We start from the raw sequence: 24,295 nt of genomic DNA, 5'->3' as shown, positions 1-24,295 counted from the left end.
CATTGCTGGGGCAAAACCCATTTTGTATATTTTATAGTTTAGAAAGTATTGAGATCACTTTCAAAGCACTATCATAAATCACTTGTCTTCCAGGAATTTAGAAAAGTTACTCCTCCCAAATCTGTACTAGCAACAGTATAATCAAACTTAATATTTGGTTCTAATCTGTTTATATATGTGTATTGATCATCCTGATTTAATTTCTTTTTAAAGTAATTTAAATTTGCCATTTATATCCTTGCCAATATTCTGTGGTATTATTTTGTCTTATCAGTTTTTGGAGTTGTTGATATTGAGGACATTAATCTTTCTTTGTGATACATGCTGCAAATACTTTTTCTCTAGTCGATAGTTTGGTTTTTAACTTTAATGCAATTGGCTCTAACATAAATTTTATGATGTCATATTTATCTTATAAATTTATGAGTTTTCTTTACTTTTTACCTATAAAATTATGATTTTTAGAAGGTTAATATCTACTTTTTTATATATAGGACATATTGTTTTTCCATTTATTTGGACTACATTTTATATTTTTTAAATAAAATTTCCCATATGCATATATGTGCATATATGTATTTCTCAATGTATGCAACACATATATATATATATCCCAAATGTCCAAATACACATTATAAATACGTGTGTGTGTATGTGTGTGTGTGTGTTTGTGTGTGTATACACAAATTTTTTCAGAATGCTTGAAGAGTGGGCCTTGATAATTTATATATAATATGTACATATGTGTAAAATACATATTTCTTTCTACCAAGTATATATACCTGGAGCATGTGTGTGTGTGTGTGTGTGTGTGTGTGTGTATGTGTGTACATATATATGTCTGTTTAAATATGTGTTTATGTATCTAATTTCCATCTAGTTAGTTCCAGTGGACCAGTGGAAAGAAAAGCTATTGGTTTCTTTATGTTGATATTTTATACTCACCTTACTAGATTTTTCTATTAATTATAATATTTTTAATAAAGTCTCCTGGACTTTATTTAAATATACACATATCATCTGTAAATAAAATAAGACTATTTAGACTATTTTTAAAAATTTGTTTTTGGAGTTAATTATACTAATACATTGTCTATAATGATATAGATGTACAGTAGTTACTAAATAATAAAGTGCTAATAACAGAAATCCATAATTTGGTCCTTATTTTCAAAGAAAGTTTCCTTAGCATTTATATGGAATGACTGAAGCAGACCTTGGAAATTAATTTCTACCATGTTTAGGGATTTTCCTTCTCTTCCTATTCTACTTTGAGAGATTTAAAAATCTGTATGTCAATGACATATGCAATGACTTATGTCACAAGAGTCTCTGACATTAGCCATTTGTCTTATCCCTGGAATAAACTCTAGATAGTAATGCTATCTGTTGTATTTTATTGCATGATATTTTTATAGTTTTTGCATCTACTATTACATAGGAACTTGTCCTATAATTTTACTTGTTGTATATTATTATCAGGTTTGTTCAAGATTATGCTAGCTTTGTCAATTATATTGCAGAAATTTCTATCTTTTGTATGATCTGTAATTTCTTAAATAAAATAGGAATGGTTAGATCTTTGAAAGTAGGAAGGATTCACTGGGAAAACCACACAAGCAAAGAAATTTTGTAATGGTTGGGCAAAATTTTCCAATATTGTTCTGATTAGGATTCTTACTTCATCCTTTGGCTGTTTGTATTTTTCCAGAAATTCATCAAATTTTTGTATACTTTCAAGACCTGAAAGTTGAGTACAATTTTTTTTCAGTGACATTTACAAATCTACCACCCTTTAAACAGTTTCTTGGCTATTTCTCAGACCCTGAAATTAAATAATTTGAACTCTGGCGGTAAAAGAAGGCAGATTTGTCTTCCGTATTTTCAGCAGATACATCTGTCAATAATTATGGTCGACTGGAGTGTTTCTCAGGATTTCCCTCTAAGAATGGGCTTTTCCCTCCATTCCCTGAAGCACACACCTCATGTCCTGATGCTCTCGGGGACTCTCTTTCTGACATATCTCGTACAGGTTCCAGCCCCTTCTGTTCTGGACACACCCCTGAAAATTGCAAGTTCTGCTAACAGGGTTAAGCAAATGTCCTCAGGCAGCCACTGGCTTTGGGACTTGGCATTCTGCACTCATGTCATACCTTCTTTTTGAGACTTTCCCTTAATTTTTTAGTATAGTCTCATGAGTATTTGAAATATTTCAATACTTTGGGTGTTTTGTGGAGATGATTTTCAGCCACACTTTGGTGTCACTTTGTATGTGTTCTCTATAGGAGGTATACTATTTGATTTTGTTTAAGCATAACCAGATTTCTATGTCTTTTACTAGGAAAACTCATCCTGCTCATATTTAATGCACCAAAGTTATACTTCGCTGTTTCCTGTTTATTGTATCACAATATTTCATCTTTCAATTTTTCCTTGCATGGTCAAATACTTGTTAATTTCTTTTTCTCATTGTTAACTTGAGCCTTCTACTTGACTTTTCTGATCTCCCAGTTTAATTCCCAAGGGTCATAAATTAACCTAGAATATTTTTATTATTGCTTGAAAATTTATTTACTGGCTAGCAGTCCTTGCCCATCTGCAAACTTCATAGCACACCCTGCCCTCCATCTTTCATTGATTCAGCACCTTTTCTTCACCCCAGTTTTGTTGGAATGGTTTACAAATTTAATAGTAGTTGCTCTTCTTTTTTTTTAAAAATGTGCTTTATTGGTTGGGTGGTGCTTGCTTTGGACCTATACTGCTGCCTTTTATATTAAAATACATTTTAAAACTAGAAAAATAAATGGATCTCTCAATTGTTATGGTCACTTTTCTTCATGCTATTCTTCTCAGAGTAACTTAATTTATTTGGGGGGTTGGTATCCAGGATTGAACTCAGCCACTCAACCACTGAGCAACATCCCCAGCCCTATTTTGTATTTTATTTAGAGACGGGGTCTCACTGAGTTTCTTAGCAGCATCATTGTTGCTGAGGCTGGCTTTGAACTTGCCATCCTCTGACGTCAGCCTCCTGATCCCTGGGGATTGTAGGCATGCGTCATGGTGACCGGCTTCAGTGTAACTTTTACTTAGAAAATGAATAAGATCTCAAGTAAGAATTGATGACAGTAATTTACCATGTTAAATTTATTTTATGAAACTGTTTGGAAATTTCAAATTTTGATTGTAACAATAGTATATTTAACATTGTTCCTGGTAGTCATTAGATTGTTCATCTATTTGCATTTTAATTTTAGTTGCCATAATACATGTACTTATTTACAGGGCACAGGATTATAATTTGGCACATTATCTTCCTTTTTTCAGGGATTCTTGTTCTGCATATTCATTGTTATCTTCCATTAGATCCAGTGCTTGTCACATTTTTGGAGTTTTTCAGCACCTCTTTTCTAGTTGTGTGGATTGTGATTCACTTATCCTGCAACCCACACACTCTGGAGTAGTGTCCTTAAACAAGAGTAAAGGTTCCTACTCGCTCATCCTTTCCTCGGGGGAAAGCATCTCCAATTCAGACAAGTGCCTGTTTGTGCTGCCCAGACTCCGGTGGTGCGTGCAGTTGGTTCCTCTCAGTGCTGAGTGTAAACTGGGCCTCTGCCGTCCACTGTCCAGGCTGCTTCTGCATCACCCAACGCGTTGTGCATTTATTTTGCTTCTGTATGATTCTTAAGCCTGTTCAAAGCATGACAGAGGTCTTTTTCTTTATGTAATGCCATCCAGTAAGGCCATCAGGTTTTATGCCTAGGAATGGGTCTTTTTCCATTTAATCCCTCTGAGATGTAGTGAGCCAGCCCATTCGATCTGAAGATTCACACTTTCCTGCCATTTAGGAAAATTTCCTTCTCTCCTTCATTATTACATTTCTTCTATCTGTTCTTTTTCCTTTCAGAGACTCTTACCCATATCTGGGTGGCTAGTCTGTTTTCCTTTCTTCTCCTAGTTTCTCTGAGTTATCTTTTCTCACTTGGTCTCCCAGATGAGTGGTTAGCTCTCAACAATGACAGGGCCTATTCTCAACTCATTTTTTAAAATTTTTTAGTGGAAGTTTCAGAAAGTTCGTTTTGTACCCAAATTCTCCTTGAGACTTAAAACAACAAAGATGCTGACAGTGAGCTGCTGTCTGTTCCATCCTTTCTACTTGGCTGGGAAGCTCTCGTACTAGAAGTTCACCTCGACCTTCTGAGAGCCAGCCTCAGTTTCTGAGTCCCTGGGTGTGAGAATGACTTTTCTTGCTTCATCTTGGCTGTTTTTGATGTACTTGCTTTTCACTCTTTTGAGCAGTAGCAAAGGAGGGGCAGCAGAGGGCACCATGATTTTTTTGTGGTGAAAGGCCTGAAAACTAGCCCTTTTGCTGGGTACCAGGAGGGAGGCTTTGGAGACAGGATTTCCCATCGTAAGGAAGTGTTCATCCCCACCTGGAGTAATGCAGCCTGTAGCAAGGTTCCCTTGCTGGCCCAGCGACTACAGCGGGATTCTGTGTGCTCTTGGGACCACAAGCAGCAGGCAGACAGGTGCAGCTCCTCTGAGGGGAAACGATTCCTTCTCTGCCCGAGCAGCAGCCCCAGGGCACCAGGGGACTCCAGTCTTTGCAGCAAGAGGCGATTTCGTCCCAGCACTAGCTTCTTAGTCCTGGCCTTGCAAAATATAGGGAAATCCCGTACTTGTCTCTCCCCTATAGACAAGGCTGGGATCTTGGGAGAAATTGTGACTCAGACGTGTTGTGAAGGTCCCACCCACATGCCTGACCCAGCCAGGAATTAACAGAGAGGCAGCCACAGGCACCTACAGCAGCCTCAATGCTCTCCTGTATTGTGAGACTCTTAAGGCTTTCGCTCCAAAGGAAAGACTGGGAACCCATTAAAAAATCTTTAAAAAGTACACACTAGTAATAAATGCCTGAAATGTATCACATTAGATTTTTATCTATTCAAATATAAGTGTAATTAACCACCTTACCATCTTTGCATTTGTTAATATAAAGACTGATGTGCTGATCTGTTTGATTGATAATAATCCATAGAAAAGTATGTGACTGGAAACTATTGCATTATTATTTGCTGGGTGGAGAACCTAATTCTTTTCAAAGACCCTAAAAGGCACTAAAAATGTTTATCAAAACATTATGTGATTATATTTATACCTATGTCCTCAGCGATTTTTCCTACTGAATTTCTGACTCTAGATTCTCCTAGGATCAAATATTTCACTTTTAAGATACTTGGTTAATTTTCATAAATGAACACTCTAGCTCTCTGAAAAACAGTATTTTCTTCAAAATAATTACATTTTATGGAAAACTTACTTGAAATTTAGGATTAGCGTGCATGGGGGAGAACTATGTTAGGATTTAAAGGCAGGGATTGAGGAATTAGTTTAAATGATCACTGGTTATTTTTGTGTAGGTCATGAACGTTGATGTAGGACTTAAATTCAGAAGACGATAACAGTTTTGAAGAACTAGAGTAGAAGCAGTGAGGAGGTACACTTCGGTAATCCCTTCTTAATGGGCGGTTCCAGAATATTTCAGTGCACTCAGCCTTAAGAATAGCTGGAAAGGGCAGCAGCTGCCAGGGTCTTAGTGTTGGTCATATGAGACGTGGAAGTGATTGAGCTGCGGAAGTGACTGAGTTGCCTGTAGAACCTAATTACCCAGCAAGGATACCCACAAAAGTCTCTGGTGCGACTGTCTAAACTTGAGGCATTCTGCCAGTCCCAGGTAATCAGCAGGCAGCCTGCAGGAGGACAGGCACCCTTTATCACTCTTGGCCGGGCAGTCCTCCATTATCTCAGCCCCTTCAACAGATTAATGGACGAACAGGTTATCTTGAGACTGGGTCTGCTGACAAAGCCAGTTTGGTTAAGTCCCTATTGCTTCCTGTCTCTCACCATGAGATGCCCCGTGCTGCCTCGGGACTCTGCCAGCAAGAGGGCCAACCCCAGATGTGGTCTCCTGACCTTGGGCCAGAAGAACCACGAGCCAAAACAAATCTCTCCTTTATAACCTACCCCATTTTTGGTACGGTGTTATTAGCAACAGAAAATGGACTCAGACAGGATCCTTATAGAACACCCGACCACTTGTATTTTCAAGTTGAAACTTTCTAAGAGTTAAGGCAGATTTGTAGTATGCTTTTCATAAACATTTTTTGCTTCTATACTTGAAAACACTTGGAAACTACCCATGGAAAAATATTTCTTTCTTCTTATAATTATATACTGCAGCAGTATATCCCAACTTTTTCTTTTTTCTATTTAACCACACCCTTTAACAAGGTGGTTTTTCAGAGATTGTTTTCCTAATAACCACCTCATTTGGAATTTTAATACTACAGATATTTTACATATCTTTTCATAGGCTCTGAATACCTATCTCTGCTTTATACCTAAAAAAGAGTTCATATTTCCTTCATTCCTTTCCTTTCTTCCTCCCCCCTCTCTCCCTCTCTCTCTTCCTCCCTCCTTCCCTCCCTCTCTTTCTCTCTCTCTCTCTCCCTCCCTCTCTTTCTTTCTTTCTACCTCCCCTCAACCCAGGATAAATTTCTACTCCTTTGTAGGCATCTTCATTCCCTGTTGGGAATGCATGCTGTCGTTGTTTGTTTTCTGTTGCTTATAAAACAACATCACAGACTGTGTAAGTCTCAATGAAAAGATGTTTATTTTGGCTCACGGCATATTCTGAGGTCTAGGGATGGCACTGGTGATAACCTTCCTGCTGGCAGAATCTCAAGGTGGCTCAGAGCATCACTTCACAAGACACAGGAGCACTTGTGTGTCTCCTCTGGTTTCCCCTCCTCAAAGCCCCACCTCTGAACACCATAGTTGGATTGTTTCCACTTCTCAATCCTGCATAGCAGGGATTCAATTCCAACATTGGTTTTGGAGGTAACAAACCATATTCAATCCATAGTGCATACCCAGCAGATATATGTGACTTGCTGTCACTTTAAGAGTTTAAATAGTAATCTCAGAAACACAAAGTCACTCAATGAATTCTTGAAATCCCACATTTTATTACTTAAATTTAAAATTTTTCATTTTATAATAATACTTATGATACTTAACATAGGGTGCAACAGACCCTCTCGCCTTCAAGAAAATTACCAATAATGGAATGCATATTTAGAAACCAAGCAAGTCATTGTTGAAAGAAGTAGTGTGCTATTTGTTCTCACACCTAATTTGTGGAAAAGATACTTTTTAGAGTGAAAGATGAGAGAAAGCAGTTTAAAATGCTCGTTGTCCACAGAACTTGTAATGGGATTTGTGAGGCTGGCAGGTGAAACAACAGGATGATCACCAAACTTTTGAAGGCAGGGAGGAAAATAACGGAATGGAAAATGGCATGCTTATATAAATAGGACAATGGAAATTGCTCTGCCCTTTTAATATATGGTCATTTATAGGTGACAAATCACAGATGAACCCCTGGTACCAGGCAGACCCATGAAGATAAAATGGTGGAGAAACTGTTCACAAGTGGAAGAATCCAAGATCACCGAAGATTTGTGTTGCAGTCTCTGGTTTGTAATTGCAAAATAAAAAGTAATGGTATTCTTGAGAACATGAATGCATATTTATCACAAGAGAAGATCACAAGACAAAACTCACAGAAAAACTCAATTCAGGAAGCCTCAATCTCCTAAATGAAATTCAGACTTAATAACACAAAATGATTGCCTACATCATTCCAGAGCTGTCTGTACAACACTGACTCTCAGTTTATGGTGTCCCATCAGTATTCTATACATAGTTAAAGCTCAAACTTTTGAGATGGATGGCTGAATAGTCCAGATTATACTATTGTATTATCATTTTACTTAATAAGATATGCCCAAATCCTTCAGAAACACACAAAAAGTAATTGTCAGTAGAAACCTATCTAATTAAAGTTTTCCAGAAACTGAAATTAAAGTCAGATTTCTGCTGTGACGTGATGGGTTCCTTTCTTCATTTGATTGGTTCTTGTGATTAATGAACTCAAATATGGGTATGAGACTTGGTAGGCACTAAAATAAATATCCCTTTTACTTAATTTCATTGTAACAAATATCATAAAAACAAATGTCTTCAGAGGAACACAAAAACTGCTTTTCTGGAGAAGATGATTTCCTGAAAGGTGGAAAAGTGAGGCTAGGCTTTATAAAAGCCCTTCTGTGTCTAACATAACGCAAGGTTGGAGAGAAACAGGAATCCAGAGAGGCATCATGGAGTCTGAACAAGGACTCATCTTTGCTTATGAGACATCCCGTGAAGATACACAGGGGTTAAGGAGGAGGAACCATGGGGCCGAAAAGAACCTCATGGCCTCAAGACAGGGACTGGGCTGGGGCTGGGTTTCCTCCATCCGGGAACAAACAATGAGACTTCCTGCCTGGAGGAAGACTTGTAGGAAACTGCAGGCCTTGAAAAGTAGGAAGACAAATAATTAGCCCATAGGAAGGATCACACCAACTTCCCATAAAGACCTGTGATAAGAGATGTGAGGTCTCCAAAATCAAGGCACCAAGAACCTCTAAGTGACACTTTACAACTTGTAATCAGGGTAAAGGCAACTTCAACATTACTAAGAAATTAGAGGTGACCATGGAAGGAGAGGGAGAGAGAGAGAGAGAGAGAGAGAGGGAGAGAGAGAGAGAGAGAGAGAGAGAGAGAGAGAGAGAGAGAGAGAGAAACAACAAAATTTCCCAAGTAAAAGGAGGCAGCATGCCAATATATTTTGTTTTGTTTTCTTTCTGTTTTGGCAGTGCTGGGGATTGAACATAGGGCTTCTCGCATGGTAGGTGGGTGCTCTACCATTGAGCGACGCCTCCAGTCTCAGCATGCTAATATTTTTAAAAACATGAAGAAATTCCACTAAGAAAGACAACATAATTTTAAAATTCAGAATAGGAATTCACTTTAAAGTTAATTTTGCCAAAGAACTTTCGAAAGGGTTTAAGACGCCCAATGAGATAAATAAAAAGCAGAAAATAATGAAGATTAAGAATAGAAATTAAAACATAACAAGAAAATAGAGGGGATCAATAATAGGAAAAATAACTTCAAATAAAGTAGAAATGGTTAATATAAACCAAAGTAAAAGGTGGTATTGAAATAAAAAATAATTTGGCTGATTGTTGTCTTGGGTCCTGGGAAATAACCTCTAAATCCTTGGAATTTGCCAAGTTATAGTTGCATCTTTGTTACTCCTGGTGGCCCTGGTAGTTTCAAGGTGGGGGGTGGTGGGCTTGACCAAGTCGGAAACTCCACCGGTGTGCAGATAGCCAATGAATCAACTATGTATGAAATTTCAATACCCCAAACACAAACTGAGCTTCCCTGGTTGTCAATGCTCTGCACAGAGCTACACATATCAATGTGTGCAGAGGGAATGTCCTGACTCCCTGGAGAAGAATTCCTGCATCCTCTCCCCACATTTGGAGACCCTCTCTCGGGTTTCCGAACGTGGCCTTGACATTTTGGGGCCTCACACTGGCCTTTCTTTTTTAAGTGCCTCTTCTATTGGCTGGCTCTGATTTGTATCCTTTTGCTGTAATAAAAATATAATCATAAATATAGCATTTTCTCCGTTTCATGGAGTCATTTTAGCAAATTACCAAACTTGAAGGGGCAGTGGGAACCAGAATGTGGCCTGCTGGGCACACGGAAGGGAGGTGTGGGAAATCCCTGAGCTTGCGGCCAGGGCCCCAGGTGAGGGCAGTCTCATGGAGGACTGTGCCTGTAACCACTAAGGTTTCACCTAACACATCAGAAGTTATTCACTTGCATAAAAAAGAAAGTTAGAAATCAATAATATTGGCAACAAAAAGGATGACACAGTCAGATGCCATGAAGATTATAAAACTCTTGAGAAAATACTATATAAATGCACATTAGCGAAAATTAATAACAACTCTACAAACAGCAAGCAATAATCCAGAAAGCCAATAAACTATAAACATTAAACCATAAAGTAAACCATCGATCAATGCCTCTATCTTTCCTCTCCACCAGGGGCCACATCACAAACTTTACTCAGATTCCTACAGAAGAGAAAAAGAGGAAAAAATACCTGTCTCATTTTACAAAGGAAGCTTAGCTTTCCCAACAAAACCAGACCAGCAATGTAAAAGAAGATGTCACAAGGACAACCATCTTTATGAACATAGATTGCATTTAGTCTGAATACAGACATTAGTATTCAGAAAGAAGTACTAAATGCAATGGCACATATTGGATTTGAGTATTAAAAATAATGCTGCAAAATCAAGTGTCTCTGGAATCTAAAATAGGTTAGAATCAGAAAATCTAATTATGTTAATATATTGCACTAAGAAATTAAAGAAGAAAATATGTAGTCAACTCAGTATAGCAGTAGAAATGAACTTTATCAACGTGATAAAAGGCACCTACAAAACCCTACAAACAACAACAACAATTAAATGATAGGCACCCACGTCAAAGAAACAAGTCAGAGATTTCTGCTATCACTCCTTCTATTCAACATTTTACTAGGGACCCAACCCAGGATAATAAAGGAATTAAAAAAAAATGGAGAAGTAAGAAATAGAAAAGGAGAGAAAAAACCTTCTTAATTTTGGATGATATGATTGTCTACACAGGACTTCAAGTAAACTGACAAATTATAACAAATGAGACATCATAGTAAAGTTTCTACACATCAGATAAACCTGCAAAAAACAATAGCATTTCTATATCAAATGAAAATTTAATTGAAAATACTTCATTTATAAAAGAAACTAAAGGATATCTAGGCATAAATTTACAAAAGATATGTAAGGCTTTCAGAGAAAAGTACAAAATATTACTGAAACACATAATAAAAATAAATTAAATTGAAGACCTGAATACTTGAATAGAAATGTTCTTAACATCAATGAAATCTCATTAGTAAAACTGGTTAAATTTCCATAATGTAGAGAAAGAATAGCAAAACCAAGAACAAAAAAAAAAAAAAAAAGAAATCTGAAAAAGAATACCAGTATTAGTGCGTGTCCCCTAATAGACATTGAGGTTTATTACATGGGACAGGACTTAAACCACCATATTAGCTGAAACTTCGACACCTGGACACAGGCTGGTTTGTTCAGAGAAGGAACCATGCACCTGCATCAGCCTGCTATGGCTGGGCCAACACCCTGGATTTGCAGAAAGAGCACCAAGTCAAAATTGAAAGACCACTAACCTTTACAAGATTAAAATCAATAGAGAACTTGTATGGAAGAAAAGACAGCAAATGAAAGTTGAGATAAACTGCAAAGTGGGAGAAAATCTGAGCTGCCTATCGCTAGTTAACTGAAAAATAATTAGGGTCCAGATCAGACAGGTACATCTAAAGAAGAAACCTAGGCCCCATGGAATATGAAAAAAAGAAATTCAAATCTCCATGGTAATCAAGAAAATGTGCTGGGCATGGTGGTGCATGCCTGTAATCCCAGCAACTTGGGAGGCTAAGAAAGGAGGATCACAAGTTCAGCAAAAACAAGGTGCTAAGCAACTCTGTGAGACGCTGTTTCTAAATTATATACAAAATAGGGCCGGGGAGGGGTCTCAGTGGTCCAGTACCCCTGAGTTCAATCCCTGCACCACCCCTACAAAAAAAAAAAAAAGAAAATGTCTATTAAACCACAATGATGGGCCGGGGATATGGCTCAGTTGGTAGAGTGCCTTCCTCGCAAGCACAAGGCCCTGGTTCAATATCCAGCACCGCAAAAAAAATAAAATAAATAAAAATAAACCACAATGATTTCTAATATCAGATTAAATATGAAATTGAAAATATTGAATGAACATAAAATATTTAGCACGAAGTGGGGCTGCTCACATATTCTAGTATGAATATAAATGGCCTGAGCACTTTGAGGTGCGATTCAGCAACATCTAGAAAAGCTAGATCATAGCCTCCTATCTAGCAATTTTAAATACAGACATATGTTCTAGGGGCAAAAAAACAACTCTCCCAAATGTGGCACAAAACTCAAATGATAATCCTGGTACCCCTTCACCTCCCAAAAAAGGAACGCTTACTGAAACATTATTTTTAACAGCAAAAGTTGAAACAATTGACATATCTATTGCTATCAAATACAGAATGAAGGAGTGAATGCTCCCTGTATCAACATGAAGTTATTTCTAAAACATAATGATGGATGTAAGAGGAAAATGGGTTGTGCATGGACATCCAATGGTGAATATGGTCCTCTGTAGATCAGGGAGGAGAAGGACGTCAGAAGTGGCACAGGGACCTAGCACTCTATTCGTGATGTTTTATTTCTGAAAGAACAATCTAAACCAAACATGTACACTTAATTTTTGAAAAAGTTCAGTGGTGGACGCACAAATGTTGGTTCTACCATTCTCTTTAGGTGTTGAGTTTAGGACATGCTTGACAATCGAGAAGGAAGTAAAAAGGCAGAAAAGAAAAAGAAAAAATACTTCCAAGACTGGAAAAAGGAAAAGAAAAGGGGGGTGGTGGGTCTGACAAAATAACCTTATGGGATAAATAAAGGGTCATGGCTGCATTTGCTATCGCAGTATCTGATGCAAATAAATCTAATTCTGCTCTAATCTTATTAATGGATGATTAATTTTATTCCTGGCACTATTTTGCTTGACCAATAATCCCTTTTAGAGACACTGATTCTCTCCAGCTCCAGTGGCTCCCTAAGACCCAGAGCATTCCCAGATTATGACTCAGCACCTCTCACAAGTCAATAAATATTTTAGTTCTCAACTGAAATGGACAATGATTTCAAATCTATTGGAATCATGGATCTAATACCAAAAACTGTTTATATAGATGTGATGTGTTAAAACTAAAATACCTGGGAATCATTTTATCTTTTCTTCCTCTACATTCACTGTTTTTTTTTTAAAAAATAAAACACTTAATTCCTACAAATTTTAGGTATAAGCCTCATGTAAAGATTATGCCAGGCGGGGCTGGGGATATAGCTCAGTTGGTAGAGTGTGTGCCCTGGGTTCAATCGCCAGCACCACCACCAAAAAAAAAAAAAAAATAAAGATTATGCTGATAACCTCAAGATTCTCACAGAACTAAAGCTCCCAAAATTTGAAGTACGTTCTTGGAGTCACAAGTCTATGGCCACGTATCTTTCACTTTACTTTGGATTTCTTACTGCCAGGCACAAGTAGCAAGTGGACAAGGACATCCGGTGCTCCTGCCTACCTGGCCCCCTCTGTCTTTACACCTGGAATGAGGTGATGAGTTTTACGTTTGTGAGAAGCTTCACAGGGAGAGAGAGTGCATTCTAGAAGCAATGCTTAGGGTGGGGCAGGCGGGCGAACGGGATGATGAATGCTTTCTGGAGGACTAAGATATTCTTCAGACAGGACTTTCTGATGAGCAAAGAGGGAGTAAGGAATCCAAGATTGAATAGACTGGAAATGCTGTCCTGCTGGATGCCAAGCTGGGGAGACGTGGAGGCGGAAGGTGAAGGAGGTCAGGACAGATGTGGAGGAGAGGCATCTCTAAGGCAGTCTTAGTTAATTTGAGTGGAGCACATAGCAGAGAGTCCCTCTTCTCTGTCCCCATTGGCATCATCTGTAACATGACGATTCTCACTGAGATTTAATACCAGAAGCTGAAAGAGAGCTGAGTCCCCCTCAGACAGGTCCAGAAGAAATCAGAGAGAGAATGCAGGTGAGTCCAGGAGGACAAACAGAGCTGACTTTGTGCCACCAAACAGCTGGCCTCCCTGTGGACTGCTGGCTCCTGTATCTCTCCCCTCAGATTCTGAGTTTCTTAAAAAGGTAATTTTGTTAAATTGTTCACTTTCCGTGCATAACTTTGAACTGTGCCAATAAGTTTTTGTTACATGTACAATCTAATAGATAAACATATTTAGTAATAAATTTTTGTATGACAATAGAGAAGAAACTATTATCTGAATTTTATTATTTGTTACGAGGAAACTAAGAACATATGTTTTAAAATGTTTATTATAAGAATGGGATTTTATGTACAATGATAATATATTCTCTTACATCAAAATTAAAAATTAAAATTCTTAAAGTCAGTCTTTTTATGTTTCTGTATAGGCTAGCAAATAAAAAGAAGTTTTTCCTATTTCTTAACTAATTTTAAATTTAGGCTAATTAATCCAAAGTAACAAAAACAAGTCCTCAGTTTCACAACAGAAGTTAAGCAGCTTGATTTATTCTTAAACAATGTCTTTTTAGATTCTGAGTTGACACCTAATGGGTAGAGTGTTTATTTTGGATTTTCTAAGTAATCTAGTCCAAAATATGTAGAAACTTAAAGAAATTGCTTCTCTAAAAGCTCATGACCTTTTGTGATCTATTTTAAAAGTAAGCTTTCAAAAATATTACATAATGCTATTGCCTTAAATACTGCATCATTATAGTCCACGAACTTGAATTGCTGTCATTATAGCTGTTTTGAGGATTAAATGAGATAATGAATTTCTTTAAAGCATTTGCTACATAAAGGCTCTCCAAGCAACAGTAGCTATTATTGTTGTTAATACTAATGTATTTGGATTTAACACATGAGAATGTCAGTTGAAATTCTCTCTGCTTCTACAGCTTAGACCAAAATGCAGCCACTGCTTATTTTTGTAAATAAAGTTTTGCTGGAGCAAGAGCATTCTAAGACCACACTTACTTTGGTGCAATGACAGAGTTGAGGAACGGAGACAGACAGCAGATGGTCTCCAAAGCCTAAAATATTTTCTTCCTTGGCACATTGAAAAGTTTGTTGACCACTGCCTTAAATTCAAGACATTCTTATGTACTTCTTAAAAAGAAAGCATTTTATTTAAAAAGTGAGTTTGATAAAAGTGACTGATCTACACTCATTTAGAACAAATCACTTTGACTCACCTACACATTTCTGATCAAAGAAAAGGCACAATGGAATTTAAATAAAGTCCAAGAATACTTTGAGAAATGCAAACACTCTAAGTCTGTCCATCCAGAGGAACAAATTTTGAAAGGTTAAATAGTTCAAGAATAAACTGGTATGATGAATAGCGTTGTTTAAGTGAATTAAATCACCACTACTGTTATGGTTTAGATGTGGTATCCCCCAAAAGCTCATGTGTAAGACAATGCAAGAAGGTTCAGAGGAGAAATGATTGGGTTGCAAGAGCCTTAACCCAAAAAGTGAATTAATCCCTGATAGGGATTAACCGAGTGGTGCCTGAAGTGGTGGGGTGTGGCTGGAGGAGGGGGAATTGGGGCGTGGTTTTGGGGTATATGTTTGTATCTGGCAAGTGGAGCTCTCTCTTTCTGCTTTGGATCACCATGTGAGCTGTTTCCTCCACCACACTTTCCTGCCACAACGTTCAGCCTCACCTGGAGCCCCAAGGAATGGAGTGGGCCTTCTATGAACTAAGACCTCTGAAACTGTGAGCTCCCAAAGGAATTTTTCCTCTTCTACAGTTGTACTGGTCGGGTCTTTTAGTCACAGCAATGAAAAAAAAAATGACTCAAACAACTATCTAGTTCATTTACTTATTTTTTTTCCCCAAGAGTTAGCTACTTTATTTACTTATTCACCACTCTGTTGGAATATAATCTTCCTATAAAAATCTGTATTTATGTGATGTATTAACTTGGTGAGTTTGGGAGTAAGAATAAACCCATACAACCATTACCATCAGTGTCATAGACACAGACATCCCTGTAACATATACCTTCTCCTGCTCCTTTTAGGATGATGATAAAGAATATAATCACTACCCCTGGACTCTACCAGTGTACTTGAACAGTAGTCAGTGGACTCTACAGTATCAGTTACTTGATATTTTGTAGGAATTTCTGATATTATGATGACAAATCATCTCACATAAACCCTAGGTAAGAGATTAATTTTGTATGTGAAAAAATTAGGTACTATTTCCTGAAGGGCTTCACTCTTTCCTGTTGCCAATGTCAGTGGCCTGTGTATTCTACAGGACTGATTTGGCATGACCAAGTACCCTCCCTGGGTCGGCTACAAAAGCAGAGAATGCAAAACAGGGTAGGGCTCCCTCAAGCAGATGCAGATCCTCCTCCAGAGAAATCAGCACAGTCCCCATGCCCTCTGGTCGGTCCCGATTCGAATGCCCCTGTCAGCCTTTCCCTCATCTCCCTTCCCACCTCTCAAACCAGAGTCTAGCTAGCCTCTGTGTCTCCCCTGTGAGCTAAAGAATCCCTCCACTTTCTCCAGCTCCCCTCAGGAACCCACTTCCTGTCTTGTGCTCCACTGATTCTCTCCCACAAGTGCCACTCCCGCCCACAGCCCTCCAGGAGAGGGTCCTCTTGCCACCATGTCCCCTGGAGTGTGAGCCCTGGACCAGGAAGACATGGCCCCAGCACACTCCGTGAGAGGAGTCCCACTGGGACAGGTATCCTGGGACACTGTCCCATGGCTGCCCTCTGCTCATCTCTCCCTCAGTCGGGCTCATGCCCTTGACTTGCCCTGACCATGCTCTCCATTTCCAGATGGCCGTGCTGAGTGACTTCAGGGTACTTGTGAAGACAGCCAGCACCCTGGCTTTAACCATCTCTTGGTGTTTTTGCCTTGACTACATCACTGCATCCTTGTGCATAGGATATCCTAGATTTTGTATTTAGCTACCCAGAATGACTGCAATTCTAAAGCCCTGGATCTCACTTTCTGATCACAATGTTACCTTATTCATCCCAGGCCTTTGGCCATGTCTGCTCCTGGTCATATGGAGACCTCGGTCAGATCCTTTGCTTCTGCTCTTTTGTTCTCTTATTCTCTCTTCTTTTCATATCCAATGTATACCTCAGGACTTTCATTTCCACTCCTTTGCCAGTCACCCATGTTCCTGTGTCTCCTTGTCTCTTGGCTCCAACAGTCAGAAGAAAACCCCTAAATCTGGATTGATTAGAATGTCGCCTTTCCCTCTTCTTATGTGATGTCTAAAAAAGTCACACATCTTTCTAATCTGGTATCATAAATTTTGGAAGCCTCAAAATTCAGCTGGATCTTTAGTGCTGCATTTGCTGCATCTTTATTAATATATATTATATATCTTTATTAATATATATTATGTTTATGAATATATATTATATTTATTTGTTTATTTACTCTCCCTTTCCACTTTAGCTTCCTATTTTTTCTCATCGTCAGCCTGGAAGCTCACTTTGCTTTCTAGTTCTCAAGAAAGTGGGAAATCAATGGGGACTCCCTCAACATCTTACCTCTGTGTTAGAAATTTACCTGAAAACTGCTAGGGGCCATGTTTCTATCTGCTTTTAATGATAATCCTTTGTCAATTTTTTGTGTGCTGGGTTTGCAGTGAAATCATACCAATTTTCAGATGTTGGTTATATATAAGTATTTCAAGAGTTCCTATCATTAGTTCTCCACAGTTGTATGCATTATTTACTGTCTATATTTCTTGCTAGGCTGTAAGTTCCATAAAATAAGTATAGGTAGTTATTAGGTAAGTGTCAAGTCACAGAGTCTCCATACCAGAGAAAGTTTAGTATTAGTGATATTTTGTAATAAAAAGCAAACCTTCACGAAGAGGGCAATTCATATGTGACCTCTTAAAAGTTTCTTGATATCTACACAGATATTTATATTCAATAGGTATTTGCACTCTGTTCTTTTTCAGAAAAGTTTAGGGGTGGACTGCATTTTCATTGACCAAATCCATTTTTACTGCATTGGGAGAATTCTTTGTGCCTAAAAGAACTCAACTATATGGCAAATTAATTTTTATGCAAAGTGCTTTGGAAATAAAATTCATTAAACTGATTTTCTGCCTTTTAAGTTTGTTTTTTATATGTAAAATTTCTTGTAGTACAAATATATATATATATATATATATATATATATATGATGAATAGTTTTCTATGTGTCAATCATTTTTTTCATGGATATATAGGCATTGGATTCAGATATAATTTTTCACAATGAATAAGAAATAGTGGACTTTGGAAATTATTAAAAATATTTAAGATGAAATATTAACAAAGTCAGTCAATAATAATTTCAAACTGTAATATGGTATATTGGATGCTAGCAAGAGGTTCTTTTCATCAGTAAACCTACCTGCTGCCGATCTGGTATCTTTTTTAATTGACACATAATAATTGCACAAATGTGTGGGGTACCATATGATATTATGATACATGTGTACATGGGGCAATGATCAAATCAGGGTAATCAGCATATCCTTCACCTGTGTCTCTGTCACAGTTTGGTGTCTTTAGCACAGGTTGCCAGGGCAGCAATTGTGTTATCTCTTTAAATGTCCCTCCAGCCTCCTCCTTGATGGAGTTGAACTTATTGGCCTAATTACCCTCTTCTGAATCTCTGCTTGCTCACATTAGTAGGAAGTAGACTAATGCAAAAGGAGAGAGGGAGGGAAAACCAAGGGGTGGGCAGAAAAACAGCAGGATCACGAGGTAAGCCCCGGGGAGAGGGTTGCCTTGGCAACGTGGCATACTGTGGGGAAGACTGCTCAGGCGCATGGTGACAGGAAATGAATCAGACAACACAGTGACCAGAGGGATCACTTTAAGAAGCAGACAGTGAGTCAGCTTGGGTGGAAATCAAGCAATTAGCGAGCTGAAATTAAATTTCACATTCATAAAAGGCGCTGTCTGAGGTTGGCCTTGACCTTGGCCAGGGCTGTGCTCTCTGCCAGCTGCTTACCTCTGCAAGGTAGAACTCGTCGTACTGCCTTCTGAAGTTCTCGCCTTTGTAGTAGTTGCTGGCCGCGACTATGACGTCCACGGTCACCATGCTCAGAATGAACATGTGGAAAACCGACGACCGCATCATTTTCTAGGGAGGGAAAACAGATAAACTCCTTACACAGAAGGAAACCTCCTGATGAAATGGAACTTGCGAGCCGAGGTCTTGAGGGAGAACCCAATCCATGTGCCTTTCTGCTGGATAGTGTGACCAAAGGAATCACTTTCTTCAAGGGGCTAAAAAATGGCTAGGAAGATGACTTCAGAGACCTTCAGTTAAAGATGAAAAATAAATTTCATTTAATTTGCGTATAGCTCAATGTTCACTAGTCAGTGAAGAGGTTTTTATCCTATATTCTGACTATGAGAAACTGATTTTCAGAAAGTCAATACCACAAAACTAGTTTCACTTTATCCTGTATTAAAAGAGAGTAGGCTGAGGATGAAAACATCTTTAAATGGTCATAAAACTGGAAAATGGAAGAAACCTGAGATTTATTTTGTACTTATTGCTTCCATAAATATTTATCAAAAATTATATGACACTAATAGCGAATGAGGTCTACATTGTACTTATGATTTGCCTCATTGTTTACATGACTTAGCTCAGTTAAGATTCATAACAGCCCTAGGAAATCATTCCAGTTTTATGGATAGGGAAACTAAGGCTCAGAGAGTTAAATAACTTTCCTCCTGTTACACAAGTGTTGAAAGTGTGTCCAAGGATTTGAACTCAAGTGTGATCCAAATCCACTGCCTACCCTGGCCTGGAGGTAGCTAAACATTCATAAAACTGATTATTCTCATAATGCCTGCCATACAGTGAACACTTATTATGTTCCAGGCCATTTCCACATATGTTACTTATTTTTATTTCTTCTGATCTCCACAATAGCTCTAAATGATAGTGTCTAACTCCACATTTTAGAGAGTGTTTAGAGAGTTTTACATATTTTTTGCCCAAGATCACCCACCAAGTACCAACAGAGTCAGGCTTTGTACTCATTTGGTCAAAGTCCAGCTTGGGATTAGACCCGGCTGCAGGAGACAGCATCTAATGGAAGTAGAAGATGAAGGTTGTGGATGGCAGGAGAGGAAAGTGCTGACCATGGAAAGCAGCTAAACACTAACAGCACACTCTGGAGTCATGTTGTAGGCAGGACAAGTGCCACCACACCCTCTTCCTGAGGTCCCCTTTCTTTCCCAAACTCATGGAGAGAATGATGTTGGCCTCAGGTTTGTCGTATACAGCTTTCTACAATGTTAAGGTATATTCTTTCTATTCCTAGTTTTTCTAGTGTTTTGAACATGAAGGGGTGCTGTATTTTGTCAAGTGTTTTTTCTGCATCTATTAAGATGATCATGCGATTCTTGTCTGTAAGTCTACTTATGGGATGAGTTACATGTATTGATTTCCATGTATTGAACCAACCTTGCATTCTGGGGATGAAACCCACTTGATCATGGTGCACTATCTTTTTAATGTTTTTTGTATGCAATTTGTCAGTATCTTATTAGGAATTTTTACAGCCATGTTCATTGAGGATATTGGCATGTCCTTGTCTGGTTTTGGTATCAGTGTGATACTGGCTTCATAGAATGAATTTGGAAGAATTCCCTTACTTTTGATTGTCCCTGAAATTTCCTGTCTTAGCAACTGAAAGAGCCTAACTGAAGCATGGCCTGTGAACGGGCTGAAGGGAAAGGCCTGCCTTCTCTGAGCACAGCCACTGTCTCTAGGCATCTACAACAGTCCAGGGCTCTTCACTGTCCCGCAGTCTTTATTAGTAGCATGGGCTCTGGAACAAATTGCCTAGAGCTTAAACTTCAGGGCTTGCTGGTGCTGTGCCTCTGGGCAGGTTACTCAAACTTCTCTGTGTCTTGGTCTTCTCATCAAGAAAGTGGACATAATGGTGTCTACTCCAGAGGGTCATCATTACTTTAAATGAGGCGACATTTGTAAAGTGCTTACAGTATTGATTGCACATTACAAATGTTCTATTAAAGGTTTTCAGGGAAAAATAAATGCATTCTGTGAAGCAGGTATTTTTCTGTCAGGAATGATAAATTAAGAGATCAAGGTCAAAGAATTGATTATATTGCACATTTGAGGGAGTCCAGAACCAAGGGAGATAAATAAAGGTGATAAAGGTCTAGTAATCTGAAAGATGCCAGAGCCACTGGAAAAGTAGGATTTTAATGGGCCTTTGTGTCACCATGGCTAATAACCTGTTCTTATATTCACTTTGACTTTATATTACAGGTAATACAAAATCAAATTCCAGAACTGCCAATCAACATGCACATCAATTTACTTGCAGGAACTACTGACCTTTAACATAGATAAGCAAATCACTTGGCAAGTTTCTATTCTCATTAGAATTTTTATTGTTATTTAGTCTTTCTTTGCATTGTGAGAGTTAAATTCCATAACTATTATTCCTTTTCTATACTCTTTTCAACATAATGTTCTATTAAAAACATTTCAACTGATTTCCATTTTATCTGCATGACAGGAAAGCCACAACTTTCTCTTTCTATTTTCCTTAGCTGTGAATTTATGTCTTAAGTAAACTGTTATTACTGAAAGGTCCAAACAAAGCTTTTAGCCATGGCTGTCAAAAAACTTTTAAATTGGTTTTGTAACTGTCACAGCTTCACTTTGGTGCTGTCATTATAATTAGCTTGTTTTTTGTCTGAATGTCTACGTGTCCCTGTTGGTACAGAGTCATTAAAATAATCACTTACAATGGATTTTGATACGCTATAATCACCATTGCTTAGCTGACTTCCTCCAAAGTAATAACTTTCAAATATTAAATAAGAATTAAGGTGATAAGTATGTTTGGTAGCTAAATTTAAATATTAAAATCAGCAACTCCAGCTTTAATGCTAACGCTACTGACATGGACCACTTGGATGCAATTCAATACAACCCATGTTTGGAACTGGCTATCAGTATCCTTAATACAAACAGGCCAGCAACATTACATCCTGATTCCTGCCTCTTGTCTACAGGACAGTCCAGATTTGTACCTTCAACTTGTATTTTCTTAAAGAAAAATTAAGGTAAAGGAAAAAGTTAAAGTTGAATCAGTGCCATGTAATATTTTATAACTTGAGATTTCCATAACTGCATTATTTAATATAAATATAGAATCTATCTATATAGAAAGAAGCATATATACATATATGTATATGTGTCTATGTGTACACATAAATATGTATGCACACACATATTCACATTTATATATTTAATATAAGATTCTACATATACATTAAATTTTTAAAAGTTCCCTTCCATTGCAATGTTATTTTAGCTTACATCTTTAAAAACATCAGCCAAGTACTGAATATGTTTTTAATTTGGTTTTGATCCAAAAACTACTTATTTGTGTATTTGACAGTTGGAATTACTAAAATATGAAAAAGGGACTATAAAAGAATCAGCCCCAAGGCAGCAAAATCTGTCAGTAATGCTCCAGAGCATTGCTACTCAGTGTGGTCCCTGGACCAGCAGCATCCTGGGGGGCTATTAGAAATGCAGGATTTCAGGTCCCATCCCAGACCTACTGAATCCAAATTTGCATGTTTAATAAGGTTCCCCAGGGGATTCATGTGCATATTGAAGTTTGAGAAGTATTGTTGTAGGTGATACCTCTGAGTAGGAAGATAAACTGGATGACTTAAAAATTATTTGCACCTTGACAAATTCATGAATCCAAAAGACTATAATGACTGAAACAGACTATTAAAAATACTGATGGGACTATTGTAGTACTATGTTAGAACAATTCAAGAAAACAGTGTTTTCTCTAGATATCTGAAAAGTAATTCAGCATTGATACCTTGCTTTTCACCTAAGTGAGAATTGTAAGGGAAAAAAATTAGTATTGTTTTAAGTCTAAGTTTGTGGGAATTTGTTACTGCAGCAATAGGAAACCAAACAGTGATAATCACTGACAATAGTGATTTTGACAGAAACCAACTCAAATGTATGCAAATGATTGTACGAGAGTAGCCAGTGGTGGAAAATTCTACCTGACCAAATGGTCTCACCTAAAGGTACATGGCAGTAGGGGTCACTGTAAAATTTATTATGAGCAAATGTAAACCTCATTATGCCAACTAGACTTTTCATCTTGCTTCATGTCAGAAAGCCTGATGAGGCAATGAGTCTGAAATAATGGTATCGAGTCCAATCTCAAGCAGAAGAACAAGAAAGATCACATTTTGACATTAGTGCTTGAGTCCGAAGCCCTCAAAGACTGTGAAGTCTAAGCCAAACATAGACAGGGCTCCTCACACAATTAAAATTGACACCAACAAGATACACTGTCAAAAAGAGAGGTAATGTTTCCTTCATGCCAAGTATATCACATATAGATGTAATAACATAATTTAATCCTCAAAAATTCTGCAGGATAGGTAATTTACTACCTCCCTTTTATATAGAGAAACAGGCTTCTTGGAAAGGATGCAAAGTTTCCAAGGTCACAGAGTTAGAAAGTGTCTCAGATGGTGTGGGACCAGAGCAGGTGATTTCTTGCTTTCTACTGAGTGGTCAAGATGCAGTACTCTAGATATTAAAACAAACAAGAAGCAGTTTCATCACCAAGTTTACGGTTGAAAAGAAGGCAGAAGTACATGAAGCCTGTACTTGAAAGCTGAAGATAACCCATTTCTTGTTGAAGAACATCCGAGTGTGACAGTGTCAGTTTTGAAGACAGATTGAGCTGAGTGTAAATCTCGGTTCAGAGCCTGAGTCAACCTCTCGCTGACAGTGTTCTCACTTAGGAAAGGGTGGTGATAACATCTATGTTTCTAGGTTGTAACATGAAAATAAATGAGACTATTTAGTATAGAGCCCAGCCCACGGAAGGCATTTTATATTCGTTCCATGACTCTTAAAAATACTGAATTGGAAAATGCTCTATGGCTTTAAAAGCAGAGATACAATCAGTCACTGTTAGGGAAGGTAAGAAGGTATAGCACGGGAAATCAAGTGGATAAGATAACTAACTCATCTTGAAATGGACCATGAAAATCTACAGACTTTCCGAAATCCTAAATCTATCCAGTTTTTAGTGGCATAAATGTTTGAGTACTTCATAGAACCTCTTTCTATTAAATTTCTCAGGTTGTTGTTTTAATGAAATAATGCCTAAAGATTCTGAAGGCACATCAATATTGTGGCCAGAGAGGCCACAATAAAAACAACTTAGAATAATGGATGTTATTATTAGGATAATAGTACAGCTCAGAAACTGAATCATTTTTTCAATTGACTTGAGTGAATAAAATACCTTATTTTGACCTCCTCCCCAAAAAAAATCATCCATAGAACATTGCATCGGTCATATGCTAAAAGTGGGGTTCTAATTATATTTCAAAATAAATATATTGGGAGAACAATGCAATTACAAGGTACCATTTTCAAACACCATCTTACACATGAGCCAGGAGCATAAGAGCAAGACATAATCACGTAAAAAAACAAATGCACAAAACCTAAAATACATCTTCCATTTGCAAGTGGTACAGCCTTATTTAGAAGACATCTGGATGTTCA

At 37.8% G+C, this 24,295-nt stretch overlaps 1 protein-coding gene across 5 annotated transcripts in view; it reads right to left on the bottom strand.

Moving 5' to 3' along the window:
* Positions 1-24,295, bottom strand: part of Nalcn (sodium leak channel, non-selective) — a 313,879-nt gene that overhangs the window by 154,298 nt on the left and 135,286 nt on the right. For all 5 annotated transcript variants that reach the window (XM_047553611.1, XM_047553608.1, XM_047553613.1 and 2 more), the window contains exon 11: positions 18,683-18,814. In XM_047553611.1, coding sequence (XP_047409567.1) covers positions 18,683-18,814 — 132 coding nt within the window. The remainder of the gene's footprint in view (positions 1-18,682; positions 18,815-24,295) is intronic.

The sequence above is a fragment of the Sciurus carolinensis genome, chromosome 5 (genome assembly GCF_902686445.1).
Source record: "Sciurus carolinensis chromosome 5, mSciCar1.2, whole genome shotgun sequence".
Classification (NCBI taxonomy): domain Eukaryota; kingdom Metazoa; phylum Chordata; class Mammalia; order Rodentia; family Sciuridae; genus Sciurus; species Sciurus carolinensis.
Note: the sequence above shows the minus strand (reverse complement) of the source record. Positions and strands in the feature narration are given on the sequence as shown.